The sequence below is a fragment of the Microtus pennsylvanicus genome, chromosome 2 (genome assembly GCF_037038515.1).
Source record: "Microtus pennsylvanicus isolate mMicPen1 chromosome 2, mMicPen1.hap1, whole genome shotgun sequence".
NCBI lineage: Eukaryota > Metazoa > Chordata > Mammalia > Rodentia > Cricetidae > Microtus > Microtus pennsylvanicus.
In genome coordinates, this window is record NC_134580.1 from 148269251 (window position 1) to 148286298 (window position 17048).

The window sequence follows — 17048 nt, forward strand, 5'->3', positions numbered from 1 at the left end:
AACAATCTCCCCATCACTAAAGTACATTCTCCACTTAGAGAAGGGGGCACTGAACTGCATTCTCCTTCATTATGGGTAAAGCCTAGAACATTCTTTGTGTTGACAGCAGACAGGAACTGAAGAGTGCTCCACATAGGCTCGGCACAGCAGCAAGCCTCATGGGCGGGTACTTCTATTTAATAGCTGTCTCATCCAGAGGAGACCTTTTCAGACCTCAATGCTGCCCAACATTCTTTGGCTATTCAAGTGAAGGAGGCACCATGTGTCCTACGGAGAAGGCAGTACACAGAATGCTCAAGAAGGCTTTGCAAAACCACTCTGATTCAGGGGAAAACATTGAAGAGTGGGTGATTCATCTTTTATTTGCTTCAAATAAATTGCCTTATAGAACTGCAGAACACTCCAATTCCAGAGTGACTCTAGCCCTGTCTTCATGTGAAAATGGATGTCTCCCCAGAGACACAGGACATATATAACTCAGAGCTTCAGAATCCCGTTTATACCTTAACAAAAACAAGCTCTCTTTATCCAAAGGAGCACTGTGCTGCTGCTTCAGATGCCAGCAACAACGAGGGAAGGAGGCAACTTCCCAGCTTGTCTCCCGGGGCCCCTTCACTCACTCTGCTAGTTCGTATCGGAACCTCCAGTTCCTGCTGCTGTCGGTCACTACGAACTCCTGCAGCTGGCGGAGGTGCTCTCTCCTCTTGTCCTCGTGGAGCAGCTGTTGACAATACAGCTCCATGAATGACATGCCAGCCTCAAGGTGACTCCAGCACTCCCTTTGTTTCTCTGCAGGCTATAAGTTTGTTACCAGCCAAAAGCCTGTGTGTCTCCCTCATACCTAGCCACCTAGGACTCGGTGTGGCTGACACCCAGTGAAGCACCCCTTTCGTCTTGGGGGAGGGTGTCCATGTCCCTGAAACCCATGGGCTTCCCCACCCCGAGGAGGTGTGTCTTTGTGTTCAGTGGATGATGGCTCTGCTGCCCCTGCAGGGTTTGAATGGGGTCAGTGACCACCAAAGTCCCTAGAGTGACAATGAGTTTTTCTAAGTAACTTCTAAGCTCTTGTTTTTATACCCAATCACTTCCCTAGGGGAAGGAAAAGGCTGGAGCAGAAGCGCTGCAGTGACTTGCAGGAAAGGTCTTCCTGTGTGCAGGGCTATGGTTTTATTTGGGCCCAACATCTTTCCACAGGTGACCCCTGGGTAAGCCAGGTCACCCCTGGGGACCTTGAACTTTGCCACCCAGAACCCTTCATAAGAAGCACAGCCCTACTGGGTCCAAGCAGCAGCAGAGGTATGAATGTCCATTTTAGATTCCGGGTGCGTTTCAACCGCAGAGTGCGGCTTCTTTCGCTGCCACCAAGCTGCTAGCCCATGCTCAGTGGCAGACTGGGGAAGGCCTGCGTGATTTCAGCTTTCCCACCTTTAGGAAGTCATACAGGTGTTTAAGGACTCCTACACGCACTTCATCCAGATCCTTTAAAAACCCACTGAAGATGGGAACCAGGTCGGCTGCTGTCAACTGATCCCCGAGAATCACTGCCAGCTCATGAATGGAAAAGGCGAGGGTCCGCCGGACCTTCCACTAGGGGTGACAGCAGACACACGAATCAGCACGAGCAAGTGTAATTCAATGTTCCTAGCATTTCCCCAGAGGACAGTAAACAAGCCGGCTCACAGTCACAGGCAAAGTCAGGGCGACAAGCTGTGCTGCAGCCCCAGGGCCTCCTGCTCTGAAGCCGCCCTCTTTCTGTCTGTGCCTTTCGACCAGACCCTTTACCTGACCATCAGAAGCCAGAGTTTCATATGTGTCCTTCAAGCAGTGCCAGTTCTGCCGGCCGAGGGTCAGGGCCACCCCAGGGAGGCTGTAGGCACAATGCTTGGCGATGTCAGTGTCCACAGTCTGGGCTCTAGCTGGGTCAGTCATGGACACGAACTGGTCGAGCAGAGGCTGAGGGATTATATCCTGAGAAACAGGAGAAAGGAAATCATCACACTGGCAAGGAGGGCCAGCGACAGCAGTGCAGGCTCTCACAGCCTGGGCTGAGAACAGAATAACGGAGGGAAAGCAGTACCTAGAGTCAGCTGCCTCAAAGGGGGCACCTAGACCACAGAGAAGAGCCTGGAAAGCAGAGTGCATGACACAGCCGCCCAGTGTGGAGACCATGCTCTCCAACAGCCCTGGAAGCTGGGCCCAAGGCTACCCCTGGGATTATTATTTCTCCTTTCCAACTGAAGAGGGGCCTCCCTGGTACAAACAGTACCTGTTTATGCCTGCCTTTGGAAGAGCAATGTGTACAAATGACTTAGAATATTTAAGGAGCATAATATTTGTGTGGCACAAGGGCCAGTTCACAGGAGAAACGCACCCGACAAAAGAAGCCTACAAAATTTTTGTGCCAAAAAAAGTCATTGTCTAAAACATCAGTCTGAGGTCGTTTCCCCCTTGTTTAGCTTTATTAATAGACTTTGAACACTACTTCATAATTCTATTAGAGAAAATATTACCAATGCAATTAACTAGATAAACAGTCCTGAGATAAGGAAAACACTGGGCTTCAGTGGCTGCTGCAAAGCTTAACTTAAGGAAGATGAAAGGGTAATCTACTTTGTTTTTTTGTTCTTTCCTTTTGTTTTAAGAAACAAACAAACCTGTACTTTAGATCTGTGCTCCTCAAGTGCCGGAGGTCCCTGCCTCTGCTCCGTCTCCAGGTGCTCACTGCTTCTATTCTGAGGCTCAGTTTGATCCTGTAGAGTTGATGGGACATGTCACCAACTGACACCAAAGGAGGACAGAGTCTTCATCCACCCCCATCCAAGGAACCGTCCTTCATGTCAGAAACAACAAGTGCATTTCCTGAGGGGCATGGCATTTCTCCTGACAGCAGAACATGCACTTCTGCATAGCGGCAGGCTCTGCACACAGTCCAGTCTCTACCTGTGCTCTGGAGAAGGAGCTCACAGCAGCTTCAAGGCTGCCTTATAGGCAGCCATGCTGACTGTTAAAGCCAGTGAGGAACAGCAGTGTGGGATGTCATCTGCCACTCTTTTAAGGCCTGGGTCTCTTGTGTGTGGTCAACCAGCAGCCTTCAAGACAGTTCCAGAAAGAGGGGTAAGGATGGATTTTCAGAAAGGACAGAGCAGGACCTGCAGTCTTGGCTTGGAGTCAGGCTGCAGTGCAGGTGGCAGGCATGGCAGTGAGGGAGGTTCGGCCAGCAGGGGACTATTGACTCAGTAAACTCTTCTGTGCTCGCACATGTGCAAACTCTCCTAATGTTTGCTGATGAACCTTTGCATTAGGTTAACAATTAAAATGAGCAACAACATTCAATGGTGACATATCAGTCTTTGATCATTGATTAACATTAACTGAGATGGACCTGACCTTCTCCTTCAACCATAACACGGATGTTCAACTTGCACTTGAAATGTCATACTGTCTACTGTGCTAATGGATTCTGACAAATCAGCTCAATATATGATCCTGGAGTCAATTAATACCCCAATAAATGCAATGTTTGCTCTGAGCATGCCACAGGACCTTAGTGCCCAATGTTTACAGAGAAACATGCTGTCTATCTGAAGAGGAAACATGATGGCAGTAACATTTTGGTAGGGCACTCAAGGTCTCCTTTGGGCATGGTGCCTCCGATTCTCCACATGAATCAACAACACGCACTAACACGACATGGCTGGTATCAAATTCAGCACTCTAGGAAGGAATCCTGTCCAAGTCTTGAGTGAGCTCACTGTGGAGCACTGGCTTCAGGAGTGACCCATCCTGACCCCACACCACCAGCCCTGTGAGCTCACTTCTCCAAACAGCCCTGGAGCAGGGTGGTATACTGAGTGGTGCGAGGCACCACACCTTCCTGAGGAGAACCTGCGAGAGAGCCCTAGCTCTCCTGGACAGTCACATTTCCAACCACTCTGCCATCTGCACCTCCCCTCCCCCTGCAGCTGTGGCCAAGGAGAGCCAGGAGGAGAGCAAAGGCAGGAGGACTTCTGGGGTAGGGTTTCCTTCTTCTGTTGAGCACCCTATGCTGACATGGACAGACAGCACAGAGGTATGATCCACTCTGCCTCTCTTGAACATTGTGGGACAGGGGTGCTCTGCCATCCACGTGGTCTCAGTATTTGCAGCTGAGGCCCCTGGCTGACCTCATCTGCCCTCCAGGGTCAAGCTGAGATCTACCAGCTTAGCTTTTCACACATACCTCGGAAGACCTGGCTGAGGCGCTCTGCTGCCTTTTTCCAGTTCTGCCTCTGATAAAGAGGCCCCAATACTAACACACTCCACCAGGGACAATGGACTAGACTTTTCTCCCCTATGGATAGGGATTCTACAGGCAGGTAACAAAGGAAACAGGTCCGTTTTCTTGGCATTTTATAGAAGCAACACAGGTATCCCATCCTTTCTTACTAACCTAAAGGCACCTTTGACAATTTAGACATTTGAGATTAAGATTGTGCCAGCCGCTTATTTGAACAGGCTTCGGGTGGGGATGATAAATTAATAACTACAGTCAGAATTTCAGTCCTGTCAACAGCAGTGTGCACTTGGCTCCAGAAGACCATGGACTTGCAGAGTCTGATCACGCTGATTCACAGTGGCGAAAAGGCATCAACTTACCCGAGGCCTGGGCAATGAGAAACCCCAGTTTAAATTGGGCCAAGTGAAAGCTAGGGGAACGGGAAGGTACATGGATGCCCAATATCAAGAGGGTTAGGAAGCTTCTAGAGAGTCAGGCAAGGAGGAAGTTGAGGCCCTTCTGGTTTCACTTGGGGCCCTGGTGACGTGGGCTTTCTCAAGCCTCCCCTCTGAGAAGGACCAGCACCAAGCAGCTGGGGATAAAAGGATGTCACTCTCTGTGGCCTTCGTCAAGTTAGAATTCACCCTCTTCTGTTATTAAAGACGTAAGTGACCGCCAGAAATGACCAGGACATTTACACCGTTAATCCCCCAGGAGCACTGCCTGTCATTCCCCCCCCCGGGGGGGGGGGTTGTTTCTGGTGCCCACCCTGTTCCCAAGGAAGGGATTCAGGGTGATCAATCACCTGATTGATTGGTTGTCTAGTTATCCAAAACATGACCTTAAGAATGAAATGAAATTTGCCATTTATCTTCTCTGTGGGGATGTATTAATAAAAGCAAGCATGGCTTTGTGATTTCTGTCACATCCTCAGTGGCTGAGGGACAGGGCAAGTACTTACTGTGCTCTGTAATATCCTGGCCACGGAGAGCTCATTCTGAGATGATGAAGCTGACAGGAGGATATGATTGTCGGAGACAGGGCTGGGATCTGAAACGGGCTCTTCGTTTAGACCTTCTGTCTGCCTGCCCTCGGGTTCATGAGTGGAGTCGAGCTGCGTTGCTCTCAGTGCAGCAGATAATACCTGAACTTGAGCTACAAGAAGAGAAGTAGCAAGAATTTTAATAACTATATGGGGCTGGATATGTGGTTCAGTTGATAGTGTTTACCTAGCATTCAGAAAACCCTGTTTTGCATGCCCTGCACCCCGTAAGATGGGTGTGACAGTGCTTACTTCTACATAATCCCAGCATGTGGGAGATGGCAGCAAAAAGACCAGCAGTTCAAAGGCACTCTCTATTACAAAGCAAGTACCAGACTAACTCGGGCTTTGTGAGAGCCTGTCTCAAAAAAATAATTGTAAAAAGATTTTAATAATTGAATGTGGATCCTGGACTGACTTGAGGGGTATGCACCAAGCCTTGGCCTGGGAATGGGATACTCCCTAGAGGCATATATGTGCACCTTCTCCAGAACTGGAGACTGTCTAGTACCAGACTCTGGAGTCTAAACAAGATCTCCCAGCCCAGTGTGATGCTGGCCATATCAGCCACACTGAGCACATATCTGGATTCAAACCACATTTGTCAGGAAGAATCAGTTCAACTCTATTGTCTCTCACAAAAGAACAAAATGAGGTTACACAGGGAGAAGCTGGGAGGCCATCCTCCTTGACAAGGGTTGTCCCACTACCCGTTTCTAAAGCAGGACGGCTGCCTCCCTCCTACTCAGGCATATGCATGCGCATACATCTAAGTCCATTCTCACACTAGTGTGGTTGCTCTATGTGAACCTACAGAGTTTTCTACACAAATTAAAGCTGTATATTCCCATCTCCAGAGCACTGGGCACATGCACTACCTATCCCCCAAGTGCAGCACACCAGGCCCTCTGCAATAGCCAGAATATAAAATGTGTCATTTGTTTCTGCATCTCTGGGGGTACTGACTCCTTTGGGATCTGGGGAAAGCTAAGAGTCCTTTCTTACTGAGAAAGCAGCTATGTAAATATGTACAGAACACTACAAACAATGGCTTTTCAGGAGCAGGAAAAATACCTGTGGCCTATCCCTTGACCTCCAGGGTGGGAATCCCTCATTTTCTCTGCCCCCAGGAATGACCAGCTTCCTGCCCTATGCTGCTTCTGGACACCTCTCTGTCAGTCCTCACTACACCCTAGGCAGAGCTGCCTATACAACCCCCTCTGGCAGATGATGTCAGCCCCAGCAGCTCTTGTTATGGGAGGAAGGGGAGTGTCAGAGCAGCTACAGGAATGTGCTGGTCCATGTCCAACCCTCTGCCTGTAGCAGTCAGGCAGGGAATGCTTGTTTATCCCTTGAACAACCACTGGGCTCCTTCATTTAGTCTCAGGGACAAAGACTAATCATGGGGCAATCTGAACCTTCACATTTCCTTTCCCCAAAGCATCACAGATCTTTGCCTTGTAACAGCAGCAAGTCTTGCTTTCCCAGTTTCTCTGACTCAGGACAAACACAAGTCTAACACTGTTGATTGGCTGAGGACTAACTGGGGTATGCACAACACCGGGCCTGGATTAGGAGACTGGCTCCGAGACCCCACATTTGGTGGGAGCATTAGTCATGACATAAAAAACACCTCAAAAAAGTTGTGCTTTCCCTGGTTGCATAAGACAGAAACTTTAGGACTTAGTGAAGGCCTGAGGCAATGGGTTCCAAAAGGAGGGCCTCGCAGGGAGTGTGAGAAATGACATCACTGTCCCTGGAGCTAATAAACCTTCCGTAACCACAGGTATGCCCAAGCACTGTCCCCTGTTCTGTCAGGGTTCCCTCCAGGCTGTGCACACACTGTCTGGAAACCCTCTTCACACAGTTCCTGTTTGGAGATATCAGACTGGACTAGGCATGACCCTGAGTAAGGATAGTTAAGAGATTATACCGACAGACATTGCAGCATAGGGGGCTGGGGGGGGGGGGAAGTCCTGTGCCATCCACAACACAGAGACATCCTGCCTTTACCTTGAATGTCTGGGTCCTGCAGCAAATGCCCCTGCAGACTCTGCAGGACTTTCTGGATTTCGCTTCTGGCCACACAGCTGTCACATGTAGCCTCAGGTCCACTGTGGCTCTCTTCCAGGGGTCCAGCCCCACTCAGAAGCACCTCCACTTCTTTGCTTATGTCAGGCAGAGGAGTTCGCCAATACAGGAAAGTACTGAATGTGTCCTCAGAAGTCCCTGGACCTGCTTCATGGTCACTGTTGCTGAGGCAGCCACTGCCCCCTGGGAGCTCTGGGAAAGCCCCAGTCCTCTCAGCTAAGGTTGGAGAAGAGCTCCGTGGCTGGCTCTCTGCCGTGACTGCGGAGGAGCTGCTGTCATGCCGGTCACCGGTCCTGACCAAGGCCTCTTCCGGAAGCAGGTCTGGCTCCACGTGCACTGCTGCTTTAGGACTAGAGCAAAGAAGGGAGCAAGCTCTCAGCGCCACAGAGCATTAGGGAAGGAGGCAGAAGCAGGGGCCTCCACCCTCCTGCCATTGTGTCAGAAGACTGCTACCTCACAGCTGCACTCAGTACCACTCTGTCCCCTGGGAGAAAGGTGTGTACTTAAAATACCCCTAAAGTTTATCAGTACCCCAGGAGGGGCAGGCTTTGGAAAAAAAGGCTCCGGCACCAGCAAGAGCTGACTGTGTGTCAGTCTCTTGGAAAGCCTTGATGAGGAAGACCTGGTCCTGGGAATGGCACAGCACAAGCACCGTGAGTGCAGGAAGAGAAAGTATGAAGGATGAGGACACTGAGTGCAGGAGGAGGAGGAGGAGGAGGAGGAAGAGGAAGAAGTATGGAGGATGGGGATGCTGAGTGCAGGAGGAGGAGGAGGAGGAGGAGGAAGAGGAGGAAGTATGGAGGATGGGGATGCTGAGTGCAGGAGGAGGAGGAGGAGGAGGAGGAGGAAGAGGAGGAAGTATGGAGGATGGGGACACTGAGTGCAGGAGGAGGAGGAGGAGGAGGAGGAAGAGGAGGAAGTATGGAGGATGGGGATGCTGAGTGCAGGAGGAGGAGGAGGAGGAGGAGGAGGAAGAGGAGGAAGTATGGAGGATGGGGACACTGAGTGCAGGAGGAGGAGGAGGAGGAGGAGGAGGAAGTATGGAGGATGGGGACACTGAGTGCAGGAGGAAGAGGAGGAGGAAGTATGGAGGATGGGGACACTGAGTGCGGGAGGAGGAGGAGGAGGAGGAGGAAGTATGGAGGATGGGGACGCTGAGTGCAGGAGGAGGAGGAGGAGGAGGAAGTATGGAGGATGGGGACACTGAGTGCAGGAGGAAGAGGAGGAGGAGGAGGAAGTATGGAGGATGGGGATGCTGAGTGCAGGAGGAGGAGGAGGAGGAGGAAGAGGAGGAAGTATGGAGGATGGGGATGCTGAGTGCAGGAGGAGGAGGAGGAGGAAGAGGAGGAAGAGGAGGAAGTATGGAGGATGGGGACACTGAGTGCAGGAGGAAGAGGAGGAGGAGGAGGAAGTATGGAGGATGGGGACACTGAGTGCAGGAGGAGGAGGAGGAGGAGGAGGAAGTATGGAGGATGGGGATGCTGAGTGCAGGAGGAGGAGGAGGAAGAGGAGGAGGAGGAGGAAGTATGGAGGATGGGGATGCTGAGTGCAGGAGGAAGAGGAGGAGGAGGAGGAAGTATGGAGGATGGGGACACTGAGTGCAGGAGGAAGAGGAGGAGGAGGAGGAAGTATGGAGGATGGGGATGCTGAGTGCAGGAGGAGGAGGAGGAAGAGGAGGAGGAGGAGGAAGTATGGAGGATGGGGATGCTGAGTGCAGGAGGAAGAGGAGGAGGAGGAGGAAGTATGGAGGATGGGGACACTGAGTGCAGGAGGAGGAGGAGGAGGAGGAAGTATGGAGGATGGGGACACTGAGTGCAGGAGGAGGAGGAGGAGGAGGAAGTATGGAGGATGGGGACACTGAGTGCAGGAGGAGGAGGAGGAAGAGGAGGAAGTATGGAGGATGGGGACACTGAGTGCAGGAGGAGGAGGAGGAGGAGGAGGAAGTATGGAGGATGGGGACACTGAGTGCAGGAGGAGGAGGAGGAGGAGGAAGTATGGAGGATGGGGACACTGAGTGCAGGAGGAGGAGGAGGAGGAGGAAGTATGGAGGATGGGGACACTGAGTGCAGGAGGAGGAGGAGGAGGAGGAGGAAGTATGGAGGATGAGAAGGGTCTATATGCAAAGGTGTCAAGTGCCCACACAGTCCTCCCTCACACTTTTGCATAAAGGGGTGCTTAAAAATTACCTCAATATGGTCAGTCCATGACCACAATCTTCATAGGGCAAGCTAAAAAGCCAAAGATCAGACTTCACACTAGTAAGACACTGAGGGTCAACACAGCACACAGGGATGGGGCCTTTGTATACACAGAATGTCCCATGTCACAAATGTATGTCTGGAACACTTCACCTTTTTCCCTGTGTAAATTCTCCAAAGAACATTACTCGAGGAGAGAAAGAATTTTCTTTACAGGTCATCATTTCATCCCCACACTCCGTGAAGATCTGATCTAACTGAAGAGATGTGGTAGCTCCGTTATTTATAACCTGGCAGTCATGTTTCAAAATCATTATTGCAATTACTTTTTGCTTCTTTACATAATTAAAGCTCTAATATTCCATCTTGCCCAGAAGGTCACTATTACTAAATCTGGAGATGAGATAATTGCTAGAATTCTAGATGGATGCTTGAGGTGAAGGGGGGGGGTTGTGCCAAGTATCCTGGCTGGAGCTTACCCGTTTGAGGAGTCTGCACTGCAACTGGTGGGCCTGGGTGGTCCAGAGGCAAACCCAGGGTCCACCTCTTGGCTTGGTGGCCTGATGCTCAGGGTGCCATCCTCCCGAATGGACAGGCCAGCTTGGGATGGGTTTGCAAACGTGGAGATAAAGGGGCCGAGTGACTGAAAGGCCGCTTGGCGCACCTGGAACCAGAGCACACAGTGTTGACCTGCATGCAGCAGGGACCAGATCTGACACCAGGGAGGGACAGAGATGGCCGATCGCAAGTTTGCTACTTTCTAACCACCCACTAAAAGCCAAGTAAACCATTATCAATGGAAAAGAGGTACATTTAACCCCACAGCCTAGTCTTCATGTTTCTAGACTGTGAACTCCACTTACCACTAGACTTCATGAGGTCTGTAGGAAGACCTCACTGACAGTGTCCAACCTGCCTATAGCAGTATAGGAAAGAGAATAAAGCACTTAGAGATTTTTCTTCTCAGTTCTGGCTTCTACATTGTGCACTTTCCCCAAGTGTTGAACTGTGTGCCTCTTTCTTAGTATTTACCCCAAAGGCTTTGATATTTTAGTTACCCTAATTTTGATCTCACAACATCTAACTCTGACTACAGCCATCAATGAATAAAAGGGAAAATATATATATATAAGCCAGAAACCAAGACAGAAATTGGAGACAGCAGGACAGATGGAGAGATTGACACTTGGAGGCCAGTTGTGCAAGTACTCACCCATCGACAGGGATCACTGATGAGTCTGATGAAGAGGGGCGAGAGCTGGGTCCTACGGACCTCAGGGGAGGTGTTGCAGCTCACAGCCATAAAGCACTCCGCGCATGCTTTCCGCATCCCCCACATGTTATCCGAGCAGAGCTCAAAAAACGTTGGTATCTACCAGACAAGCAAAAGCTACTCAAATATGAGTACCTGTAGATGGTCAGGACCTGTCCCAATAGCCTATAAAGGCAGAGCCACAGGGGCATAACAAAACAACAATAAAAAGATAACAGCAAAACATTCTCTAAAGGGATCACATAAAAGAAACAGTAAGTAGGAAAAGAAAGCATAGCTCTTTCACCACCTAACAAGTGATTAGGTTAAATTTAAGAAGATAATGGAGAAAACAACAAAGAGAAGGGCCAACACTCCTTTCTCAGCTAAATTAGACCAGCTCAAAAGTCAGAGACTCGGTGAATGGCAGACTCACCCAGGTATTGTCAGGCTGGGGGAGCGGAGAGTAGACATGGGGCTCACGCCTGTAATCCCAACACTCAGAAGACTGAGGTGGAAGGATTACACATTTGAAGCTAGTCTGGGCTACACAGACTGTGAGAATATAAATAATTTCTGTCTACAGACATGCAAATTATGTCCAGAGGAAGGTAGATGACCTCTCTATTCCTCTGGAAGTCACCTGGATTCTGTGCTCAGACTGTGAATGTGTACTGTGGGGCTCTCCATTGAAATTGGCTGTTATATTTTTCTGGTTTCCTTTATTAGCAAATGAGTTAAATATAATTTTTTTAACCTATGTTCATTTATGTCCACATGAAGTTGGCCATTATATCTTTAAAATTTTATCTTTAAAGAGCTTTGATTTTAATATCCTAATGTAAAACACTTAGCTGAAAACGTTTCACAAATGGGAGCATGGTGTGACAGAGGGAAGAGCCATCTACAGGAAAATGGCTATGCTGGCCACTGCTGCCCCCACCAAAGACATCAACGAGATGCTCATGTTCTTGGGGCCTTCAGAGCAGAAGCCCAGGATAAATTGTCTTGGTTTACAATGGCGTTGATGTGGCTTACACTTTAAATAAATAAAATGTGCTTCTGAACTGAAATTTAAAAATCAATTTGGAGATGATCCTCTTTGAGGTTAAATTCCAACCGCAAAGCTAGAGCATTAATGAGAGACAGGTGCAGTTTGAGAGCCCAGCAGCCGCCCAGGCCAAGATCACCCAGTACAATCCCTGTCCTAGAGGTACCCATCTGTGAAACACTCCCAAGAGGTCCTATGAACAAAAGGATACAGGGGGTGAAAAAAAAAAAACCTTCTACAGCATGTGGGCAGGTGAATCTGGGCAAGACAAGAAGGCCCGAGTGCATTCCAGCTGAGCTAGCGGCGTGTGAGGGTCTCTCAATGGACAGGCAGAATGGTCTTAAGAAGAGCCACTGCTTCACAGGAGTGAAAGTCATGGGGGGGGGCACTATAGATGTGGTGTTCCATTGGCCACACCAGTCACATGAACTTTGACTCCCAGTTGAGATGTGTGGCCAGAGCTGAACCCAGCCAGACCAGCACAGTGAGACAGATATGGGGTGACTGCAGGCACGGTAGAAGAGATACTTTTTTTTTTTTTTTTTTTGGATTTTTCGAGACAGGGTTTCTCCGTAGCTTTTGGTTCCTGTCCTGGAACTAGCTCTTGTAGACCAGGCTGGCCTCGAACTCACAGAGATCCGCCTGTCTCTGCCTCCGGAGTGCTGGGATTAAAGGCATGCGCCACCACCGCCCGGCGAAGAGATACTTTTTAAAGAGACCTGAATGGTGACAAGGCTCTGTATTTTAACCCAGAAACCAAGAAAAATATGCCTAGTGTTTGCAGGCTCAAGGGCAAGAAAGAGCACCGGAAGGGGTGGTGAGGAGGTAGCAGAGAAAACACAGACAGAGGAGGCACAGGAGATGTGACCAGGAGTGGGAACAGCATCAAAGTCACAGGGCACAGCACAATGTCTGGGCTCTCTGTGCCCACCCACTTGCCGACAGACTTGCAAAGCACATCAAGAAGTGTGGCAGCAATTACGATTGGCAAAGCTTCACATACCAAAAATTGCTCAGTGGCTTCTTGTCCAACAGCATGACAAATATCACCAAAATGCGTGGCGCATACCTGTGAAAGGCAAAGGCCTACCCATCATTTCTTTTTCTTTCTTTTTGTCTTAACAAATTGTAAAGCCTAACAAGCAGGAACTCTGAGAGCAATTATCCCTCTAGTCAGACAGCTAACAAGCCTGTACCAGGCCCATCGCCCACACAGCACCATGCCAGGTGCCTGCTGCATTGAAAACAGGGATTTACAGGAGGTTGCCCACTTCTTTGGATTCCTGGCTCCTAATTGCTCTTGATGCATAATGCATTTGGTAGTGATAAGTAAGGCAGAGCCTGTTCGCTTCCCTGCATAGTGAACGAGACCCCCAGTCCTGACCATGCTTGTCACATGGCCTGAAGAGCAAGGTAGAAGCTGGGGCTTCACTACCTCTAAGTAGGGCTGAGAAAGCTAAATCTTGAGCAACCCAAAGGGAAACCAGGAATAGGGTGGAAGGTGCAGAGATGACAAGAGGGTTCTGGAACTAATCATTCCAAGGAATCAAAGAACCCGTGAGTCTGTCCAATGTTACCCAGCCAGCAGTGGCCCTCCCAAAGTTGACTAAACAAGTAGACAGGGACACTAGAGGGACAGACTGCAGTCTCTTATGCTCCCACCTTTCGAACTTGGAAGAGTTTCCCATCGCTGCACAGTTCACAGAACCGAGGCAGCAGCAGGCGCTTAACTATGTTCTTGTTCAGCATGGACGCCATTCTGCAGATTATCTGTATGCAACAAGAAGAGCAGGACGGCCTGACATACCAAAATGTCTCCATCACAGGGATAAAAAGACATGCATTTGAAACAGTCCTCAAATACCCAGGAAGGAAAACACAGGATACCTTTGAGTTCTGTCAAGTCAGATGGTCAGCAGAGGCCAAAGGTGGCCCTAACATTACCCAAATATGAGCTCTCCTGCAGCCCCATCAGTAGCTGCCCAACCCCTACCATGCACCACCTGACTGATCTTCACTGGATGTTTTCCCTCCAGGATGGTTACTGTCCCACTTTTCAGATGAGGAAATCAGCACAGAGACGTGTCAAGTGGTGTAAATACAAATGAAGAGCCTTGAGGTGAGACATACCACAGGACACACATGTAACACTGCTCCACACGGCTGTGGGTGAGCAGGCTTCACACTCCACCCCTGAGCCGAAAACTGAGACCCCAAGCAAACACTACAGGGTTACTGGTTTGAGAATTCAGGTTTGAGCCTTCCAGGAAAGCTGGAAAGAGTAGAGTACTTTGGGAGGAGGCCCAAAGGAAGCTAAGAAAGAAGAGCTCACCATCATGATGCGATCTTATCTGCCTCACTAGACAGTCTATGAACTGGGTACATATAGAGAAGATGATGAGGGTCACATGACTGCTGCCTGGAAAGCAGGATCTGGAACACTTCTCACAACTAAGGTAACACTCTTCAGAGAAAAGTAAGAGAATCTACTTTCTATTTTATCAACAAGATACAAAACAAAAACAAAATTGCACAGGCATGGACCTAGCATCATTAAAAAATGAATAAAATGAGCATGAGACTAGAAAGTGTGATCCATAGTTTAAAAAACAAAACAAACAAACAAACAAAAACCAGTACTCAGAAGTTAGAATTTACAAACTTTAAAAAGAACATAAAGCAGTCATTATAAACATGCTTGGGAACTACAAAGAAAAGATAGTTACAATTAATGAGCAGATAGAGACTCTCATCAAAGAAACAGAAACTACAGAATAGAATCACACAGTAACAGAGCAGCTTTGTAACAGGTGCCCTTGAATGGAACTGGACTGAGAAACAGCAAGTTAGGGAAGGTGTCAACTCTGGGTGTGCCTGTGTGAGCACCTCCAGGAAGAAGCTCCTGGCCCAAGAGTGCTTTAATCCACTAACCGGGGTGGTGGGGCCTGTCTGGGATGAAAGAGGTAATGGGGGCATCTGGGACTGGATCTGGCCCTGGCCTCTCCTATTCCTGTTCTCTTCTGCTCCCTGTCCTCCTTGATGTCAGCCATTCTGCCTAATATTTCCAATCATGAACAGATGACAACCTCTGAAATTGCAAAAATAATAAAGCAAATAAGTATTTCCGTCTTGTGAGTCCCTTTCATCAGCCACCATCACAGCAGTGAGCAGCAGCTGTCCATACGCCTTGGAGATCAACTGCCCTGTGGATAACAGCTACGTTAAGTTCAGCAAACTCAAGAGTCAGCTATTTGGAAGCAGTGAGAGCCAACCAAAAGGCAGAGATTGTATGTCTAGATGCCCTTAAAAGATGAAGGCCAGCCAGGAGTGTTGGCATAGGACTTCGATTTTGCACTCAAGAGTCTGGAACAGGAGGATTATGAGTTATGGTAAGTTCAAGACCGGCAGGGCCTACACAGTGACATTACCTCAAAAAACTAAAAAGGAACTGCATTGCAAAGGAAGGAGTGTGTGAAGGAACAAATCCCCAAACTTCCCAAACCCTGTAAAATCTAGGTTGCTCAACAAATAAGGAGTAGGATAACAAACATTGTTAGGATCCATTGTGAGAAGGAAAGAAAAAAAGCTTGGGGAAGATACTGTATCTATAAACGCTTAAGAATGAAAGCTGACTTCAGAGAGAAACAGGAGACCCAATGGCAACAATGGCTTTGACACTTTACAAAAAGAAACAGAGCTATAACCCCAGTTCTATATCCAGCAAAACTAACATAAAAAGTGAGGAAAGTAAGGACTCCTTTAAAACCAGAACCACTCGGAGCTTTGAAGGAAGTTCTTCACATGGAGAGAAATGACAGGAAGAGCAGTCACCAAAATTGGCAAAATTTAGCATAAAAAAATGCTATTATCTTTCTCTTAGTAATTTCTTCAAAAGTTATAACTTTTTAAAAAATTATAAAACTGATGTGGAAGTCTGCTGTTTTGTGTTGATTTCATTGGTTAAATAAAGAGACTGCCTTGGCCCTTTAAGAGGACAGAAAATTAGGTAGGTGGGGAAAACAGAACAGAATGCTGGGAGAAAGAAGCTGAATCAAGGAGTCGCCATGATTCTCCCACTCCAGGCAGACGCAGGTTATGATCTTTCCTGGTAAGCCAGCTTGTGGGCTACACAGATTATTAGAAATGGGTTAAGAGGCTGGAACTAATGGGCCAGGCAATGTTTAAAAGAATACAGTTTCCATGTAATTATTTCGGGGCATAAGCTAGCCATGTGGGCGGCCGGGTGCCGGGAAAGCAGCCCCCTACTCTAATTACAACATAAAACTACACTTTCTGATTTATAATGTAACACACAAAACAACAGCACAGAGGGTAAGAGCGAGTGATAGACTATGCTGACAAAGAAATCAAAATGTAGCCCTAAAAGTATTGTTACCCCAACACACAAAGAAAGAATTAATAGAAGAACAAAAACTGGTAAGATAAATGTAAAACAAATGGCAAAAGGGTGGAAATAAATCCAAACATGTCAACAACAATGGATTAAGTATGCCAATTAAAAGGCATAAGCAATGAGGCTGGACACAAGAAACCCAATCCTGTGCCCTTGAAAAAAAACCTTGTAAACATAAATAATTCTTGATGATACGTTAGTAACTCAGACGGGCATAAGCATTGAACCTGCCTCTTTAAATACAGCAGAAAAGATAGGTTCAAAACCACTGCTTCCTTTCTACAAACCAAGCAGGCTGAACTCTAGAAAACAGAGGGGAAGGAAAGTCATAGCAAAGCAAGCAATTGAGAAAGTAAGGTTTAAAACTGTGTTGAAATGCTAAAAGAATTGACAATCATGAATGAAAGGAAGCACTAGAGATCTGTCAGACAGTGAAAGGGTAAGTGAGCACTGCCAATAACTCTGTCCTAATAAATCTCAGTTCAGATGGAGAAAGTGAGTTCTCTTAAATGCTGAACAAAAATGAACTCTTCATGTGAATTGAATTTATCAAAACCATGTCATGCCACAAAGAAAACTCTAGAGCCATATTTTTGACTGGTGTGCTCTAACAAGAATTTAAGAAGAGAAAAGGTCTCTGATCTTAAACAAAACTGCTCAGAAGGGCCACTCCACAGCAGGATGCCAGCTAGGCACAAAGGCCAGTGGGTAAGTCCCAGGAGGAGGCCTACTGCACACTCTCCTT

At 48.1% G+C, this 17048-nt stretch overlaps 1 protein-coding gene across 8 annotated transcripts in view; it reads right to left on the bottom strand.

Annotated features, from left to right (window-relative positions):
• The window catches only part of LOC142844576 (serine/threonine-protein phosphatase 4 regulatory subunit 1-like), an 88498-nt gene that overhangs the window by 6249 nt on the left and 65201 nt on the right, over nt 1–17048 (bottom strand). For all 8 annotated transcript variants that reach the window (XM_075963225.1, XM_075963233.1, XM_075963230.1 and 5 more), the window contains 10 exons: nt 13552–13659; nt 12893–12958; nt 10800–10958; nt 10066–10250; nt 7311–7738; nt 5217–5410; nt 2655–2750; nt 1783–1968; nt 1426–1587; nt 621–721 (listed from right to left, as the gene is read on the bottom strand). In XM_075963225.1, coding sequence (XP_075819340.1) covers nt 621–721; nt 1426–1587; nt 1783–1968; nt 2655–2750; nt 5217–5410; nt 7311–7738; nt 10066–10250; nt 10800–10958; nt 12893–12958; nt 13552–13659 — 1685 coding nt within the window. The remainder of the gene's footprint in view (nt 1–620; nt 722–1425; nt 1588–1782; nt 1969–2654; nt 2751–5216; nt 5411–7310; nt 7739–10065; nt 10251–10799; nt 10959–12892; nt 12959–13551; nt 13660–17048) is intronic.